The 6,575-nt window shown below is 43.1% G+C and overlaps 1 protein-coding gene across 1 annotated transcript; it reads right to left on the bottom strand.

Annotated features, from left to right (window-relative positions):
• Positions 1-2,147: 2,147 nt before the first annotated feature.
• Positions 2,148-3,493, bottom strand: LOC132385091 (late histone H2A.2.2). The gene has a single exon (XM_059956820.1). It carries the CDS (start codon positions 3,476-3,478, stop codon positions 2,960-2,962), a length of 519 nt encoding a protein of 172 aa, XP_059812803.1. The 5' UTR covers positions 3,479-3,493; the 3' UTR covers positions 2,148-2,959.
• Positions 3,494-6,575: the final 3,082 nt, after the last annotated feature.

Genomic DNA, 6,575 nt, shown 5'->3' with positions numbered 1-6,575 from the left:
GAAGGAAAAAGATAAAGAAAGTGGTTAAATGAAGAGAAGGAAGAGGCTTACTTGGTGTTTCTGTTCTGTTGACAGAAAACAATCACAATTGAAAGATAAAGTGAAAATAATAAAGTGATTGGAAAGAGGTGAAACACAATTGGTCATTGGAAAAGTGTTAGGCTACAGTCAGTCAATGATCAGAACAATTTTAAAGGATAAAGTGTGTTACGTGGAACCAGCAATACAGGTGCCCCCCCCCCCCCTTTCCTTTACAAAGGTAGAGCGTTCCTATGAAACCTTTCTTAAACCAAAATGGAATAAAGCAAAGAACCATTAATTTATATGGGAAAAATGTTTGTAAAAGCAAAAAATCTCTTTTTAATGAGAGAACAGGTTCTAATGTAGGTCTTTTGTAAAAGTGAAGTGGCTTGAAGTGAGGGACACCTGTAATAGATATGGAATGGTGTCAGGGAGTTATGGCAAAACAACTAAGTTTATTAACACTCAAGCAGAAACAGAAAATTAACAAGCGACTCTCCACCAAAGTGCATCTCCAGAGCAATCTGCATGGCTACTTTGATACTGTTGTGACAGGTCATTACATGACAGTACAAGAAACAAAGTCGCAGATTTCCAGTACATTGCGTACTGTTCCAAGAATTGATACTGGGGTACACAACAGATTTCTGGCCTGCTGTTGTTACATTCAGGGAGGAGGCACAGGAGCCCAAAGACCCACACTGAACATTTTAAGAGCATGTTGCCTTCTGCCATCAGATTTCAAAATGGTTGATGAACACCACCTCATTGTTTGTCTTTAGTCATTGACTATAGCTCTGCATTTAATACCATAATTCCTATGATCCTGATTGAGAAGTTGCAGAACCCGAGTCTGCAAAGTAAACATGTAATGGCTGAAAGTTAGTTCTTTATTCTTTGGAGCGTAGGTTGAAAGGGGAAAAGGGGACTTGAGGTATTTAAAACTGAGGGGGATAATGTTGACATGGATAGGTTTTTTTCCATTGAGAGTAGGGGAGATTCAAACAAGAGGACACCAGTTGAGAGTTACAGGGCAGAAGTTTAGGGATAACACGAGGGGGAATTTCTTTACTCAGAGTGGTAGCTGTGTGGAATGAGCTTCCAGTAGTAGTAGAGGCAGGTTTGGTATTGTCATTTAAAGTAAAATTGGATAGGTATATGGACAGGAAAGGAATGGAGGGTTATGGGCTGAGTGCAGGTCAGTGGGACTAGGTGAGAGTAAGCATTTGGCATGGACTAGAAGGGCTGAGATTTGCATTTGCAAAGCTATTTGTTAAAGTGGTAATAACAAGAATAATGTTGGATTAATAGTGGAGTGCGTGCAATAGCAGGGAATAAATACAGGCACATAAGGTACCACAAATGGTTGTTAGAACTTCCCACTGCAAAAAAAAATCAAGAGTGAACAGGTCCTGTGGCATTTGTAGGCCAATGGGGAATTGGGTTATATCTAATTGATAATTTAGATCAAAAAGTTTAACAGATTAATAGATTTAAATCAGTGAAGCCTGCATCACAAACTGGAAATGCAAATGGCTCGAGTAGATAAGAATCTAATAGAGGTGGGGCTAAAATAAAGTTAACCAGTTTTGTAAAATCAAATGCCAGATATTGAACATTTGCAAAATGTAGACCAAGGACCTTGTAGTGACCAATGCTCATGTGCAGGAACAGAAGGAAACAGGAGTAAATGGTTCATGGGCCATTATTGTAATTACCATCTTACTTTACAGGGCCATACAATGAAACTGCGTACAATTTTAGTTCCCTTGACCAAAGGAGGCATCTGAGAGGCAGATTTCATGCTCCTGGGTTTCTTCTATAACACATTAAAAATTTCACAGCAGATTCAAATTTCTAAACTTTGCCCCCACTCACGTTACTTGGATGTTCAGGTCATTGACCATGGACCCATCTTAAACAACCACATCTGGTTTCAGATGGACAAACATTTGATCTAGTATCTTTTTCAGAAGTCCAAGTCAGTTTCCCTCTACGTTGTCATGCATTATTCACAGAGGATTGCTTAAGTGCTGTAGCAGGAAGAACTTGAACTGGATGCAGTTTGTCAGGTGTCACGCTAAATAGCGCAAAACGAGTATAAAGAATGTCTGTAGATATGCTAGTTTTATGTAAAAAAGAACATCTTTATTCTGAACCAGCAGGGTACACTTACGGAAAACGCAGGTTTTCAATTGAACAATTCGTCTTGTGCCCCTGTACAATCTTACAATGAACAACCTTGCAGATGTTGAAATCCGTTGTCAGTTAAACAGAATTCTATATTAGAATAGTTGAAACAGGATGGTCGATCACATGACAAAGATAACTTAACATTTATCAAAGAACTACCTCGAATTTTCAGTAAAACGAGAACGCATCAACTTTTTTTCGAGCAAAAGCCCTTAAACAACCTACAATTTATTACAGGTTTGCGAACAACATGGAGAAGGCACTGTTGAGGAATTGCTTGTGCAAGCTAACGCTAAAGAAACTTAAACAAACCATTAACAGCCTGGACAAGCTAACACAGCAACTTGAACATCGGTTTTCGAACTCCAATTCAATACAAAACGAGCCTGGTGCAAAACAGACCCTCCGTTTACGTGGCAGAGGGTCTAACCAAGCCGCCAGGCAATAAGAATAACAAAAACAAGAACTGTTTCATTCAATTGCAATCAGAAAATGCAGTCAACTAAAAGTTTTCTCAATAAAAGTCGAAGAAACGAGAACAGAACTTCAGAAAAATTGGAACACAAATTTGGTAACAAAACAGCGTAAAACTCATGAAAGTGTCACAGCCCCTCTTGTTCCTGAGAGGACCCGAGAAGGGCCTTAGTGGACTCAAGGCTTTTTAAAGTCCATTGCATTTCTCTTACGGCTTCTGGACGAGTCCTCCAGCCGGTGCACGTCCTCCTCCACTCCTCTACGGGGCGTCCTAGAAATCCTGCGACTGCTGCGAGCTCTTCTTGCCACCGGACTTGCCTCCGCCGCTGCCCCCAACAGTGGCGGGTGCCGAACTCGCTTTCTTCGGCAGCAGGACGGCCTGGATATTGGGAAGCACGCCGCCCTGGGCGATGGTGACACCGCCTAGCAGCTTGTTGAGCTCCTCGTCATTGCGGATGGCGAGCTGCAGGTGGCGGGGGATGATGCGCGACTTCTTGTTATCGCGGGCCGCGTTTCCCGCCAGCTCCAGGATTTCGGCTGTCAGGTACTCAAGCACAGCCGCCAGGTAAACAGGGGCGCCAGCCCCCACACGATCGGCGTAGTTCCCTTTACGTAGCAGACGGTGCACTCGACCAACTGGAAACTGCAGCCCAGCCCGGGATGACCGTGTCTTAGCTTTAGCCCGGACTTTCCCGCCACTGCTTTTGCCTCTTCCAGACATGTTGCAGTCGCTTTCAACAACCTGTAAAATGGCGGTGAAAGCTTGGCGGGTCTGCTTACTTATAGTCATCCCGCCCGTCTACGTCAAGGTCCCGCCCCCAAGTCGTTCGCCCATTGCAGAATTGGACCCCATCCCACTCTTCTATTGGCGATCTATCAGATCAATCAGAATAATCAGTTGGCCGGCCAGAATTTGCTCGCGCGCCATTCTCCGTCTGACTGTGATTGGGCAAGCCACTCAGTCATAGACCAATGATTAATGTCCCCGCCTCAAAACAGGATTTTAATTTTTTTGCGATGGTAAAGGCGCGCTAATTAAAATGGGTTTATCCTGAAACCAACGCGAAAATATTTGTTTTTAATCGTACATGTATTTCAATTGCGCTATATTCAATTGTAATATTAGTAAGGAGTTTTCTGTCCTTTTTAATCGGAAAGAAAATTAAAAACTCTTGGCCAACGAGGTTTGCAGACCCAGCGCCCAAAATTAAACACAGTGTGTACATTCCACAATTTTTTGTTAAACCTTTGTAAGATATAGAGAGATCAACATTCTCCAATTCAGTAAATGCGTCTTGCGCCTTTCTGCTATTTTTATGCTGTGCGTACTTCTGTTGTGGACACGATTTTAGTAATTTAGTTTCGTTAACTTCCAAGAAGTTGCATGCCATCTTGGACAATGTTCCCATCCACTCCATAATGTACTGGTTAGGCCAGGGGTAGGCAAACTTTTTGACTTCAGGGCCACAAAGGGTTCTAAAATTTGACAGGGGGGCTGGACCAGGAGCAGATGGACGGAGTGTTTTGGTAATACACCTCATAAGAGAAAATAAAATATCATGGGATATGTAGAAAACATGTGCTTTAATTTCAATTGAAAATGAACAAATGCATTACAACAAAATATCTGTCTTTGAAGTCCCATGGTATTTAGCTATTTATTGAAATGACTTTTAAAACACTGAAAATTAAATGAAAAAAATACAGCTTTTTTAATAGTAACAGTTATTATTTTAAAGCACTGAAAATTCTGTTATCCTTCAAGATATTATCATCATCACTCTCCTCCTGACTGTCTTTATTTCAAAAACGGTAGGAGATGCAGGTCTACTTGTCCTGCTCCTTCTTATTCAATTGTCCCCTGTGCCAAAACTCAACAACAACCCGCACAATGACAGAACAGTGAGAGCGCGCCAGTATGCGGAGCACGTTATTTGATCTGGAGCGCATTTTTTATTTTGAGAACGTACGTGCACCTGCGCACTACTCATGTCCATCACTTAACAGAAATGACATGTAACATGTAAGGCATATTGAAAAAAATATTTTCAAATGCATTTTTTACATAACACAACGAAGAAACTTATTTTTAATTTCAGTGGGAACAGTGTTGTTGGTCTCCCTTTTTAGCCAGCGCATCAAAGTCTGGATTTAGTTTTGTTGTGGTGATTCTCAGGATGGATCTGAGGTGTTGGTCAGTTAACTTGGATCTGTGGCTGGCTTTGTTGATGTTCATGACGCTGAACGCCTGTTCACACAAATAGGTCGAGCCAAACAAAGAGTAAAGCGCAAATGTGGAGTAATACGCTGCACCTCAACAAAGGTCAATGTGTAGCGGTGTGCTACATGCAGCGCTAAAATTACGACACGTAGTCGGTAATGGCAGTCGAAGGAAAAAACTTTATTCGAAATCCCCAGCCTCAGTTTTAAGCCTCCCTCAACCTGCCCCCCTGCACAGAGGCTCCAAAGCTCTGTGCTCGCAAATCCCCGCAGGCTATCTCCCTTAGCCGGAACGCTGGCTAATTGTGAGCCGGTTCGGATGTGCCAGGAAATGGGTCGCCACAAATGTATATAGAGTGCATCATCTATTGGGAAAACGCCAGAATTGCGGGGAAAAAACGTTATCAAGGTTTATTAATATAATTTCATCAAGTTCTGCGGGCCGGATTAAAAAGCTTAACGGGCCGCATATGGCCCGCGGGCCGTAGTTTGCCCATGCCTGGGTTAGGCACAGGAATACATTCAGCCAGAGACTCATTTCACCGAGATGTAATACTGTAATTCCCATAATACTGGAAGTCATTCCTACCTGTGGCCATCAAACTTTACAACTCCTCCCTCGGAGTGCCTTATTATTATTTAATTATTTATGGTTTTATATTGCTATATTTTTACACTATTCTTGGTTGGGTGCGGCTGTAACGAAACCCAATTTCCCTTGGGATCAATAAGGTATGTCTGTCTGTCTGTTCCGACAACCGACCACTTGATTGAAAATAAGATGAGAGAAATGATTCTTAAGGAGTCCATTTAGAATGTGCTGACACAGAAAGAACGTGCAAAGCAACTTGCAGGGCAACGTATAAACCAATTTGCAAAATCAGGATGAAACAATAGCTTGCTGATTAAAGAAGCGATACAGGTAACGGGAAGACATGCTTAACGATTGAACAATAACGGTGTTAATGCGCTGAGGCTGATAAGTGGGCCAAAGGGTAGTCACATTTGTAATTTGTAATGAGATTAAGGAAGAATGTCTGCACCTCACATGGGTGCAACTCACAAAGTCGTAAACAACTAGGGTATAAAAAAACTGTGCAAAGTGTAATTCGGCACTCAATCTAGCAGGAGCTGGTTGGGTCCGACTCTGCAGACTCGAAAAATAAAGTTTACCGTTCTGCAAATTGCTGAGACTCAGTGTGTTTCTGACAACGTGGGGGCTCGTCCGGGATCCACACTCCGGCCGCGGTGGACACGAGGAAGGACATCGGAGACGGTGCACCCCGCCGAGTTTGGCGGTCCCTGACTCCTTGCTCGTCGCTCCAACGCGGCTTGAGCGAGTGATATCCGGACAGCGCAGAGCGGTAAACGGGGAGAAGGGGACAGTACCTGGTACTGGAAGTCCCCAGGACGCACCGGGTAAGTGCCTACTATTATAGTAGAAAGGTGCGGGAATAAGTAAGGACGGAGAAGACCGGGATCGCTACCCGGGGGTCCTCCTGATTAAGTAAGAGCGGAATAAGATGGGAGGGGGTGGCTCTAAAAAGAAAGAGGAGACGGAGAAGACCGGGACCATACCCGGGGGTTCCTCCTGATAGCCCCCTCGGTAGAATGTTTGAGAATTGGGGATGTGGAAGACTAAAAGGGAAACAAAAGAAAAAAATGAT

This window comes from Hypanus sabinus, chromosome X2 (genome assembly GCF_030144855.1).
Source record: "Hypanus sabinus isolate sHypSab1 chromosome X2, sHypSab1.hap1, whole genome shotgun sequence".
Lineage (NCBI taxonomy): Eukaryota > Metazoa > Chordata > Chondrichthyes > Myliobatiformes > Dasyatidae > Hypanus > Hypanus sabinus.
Note: the sequence above shows the minus strand (reverse complement) of the source record. Positions and strands in the feature narration are given on the sequence as shown.

Coding starts and splice junctions, on each gene's coding strand:
- LOC132385091 (XM_059956820.1), bottom strand. CDS start 3,478: ATGACTATAAGTAAGCAGACCCGCCAAGCTTTCACCGCCATTTTACAG.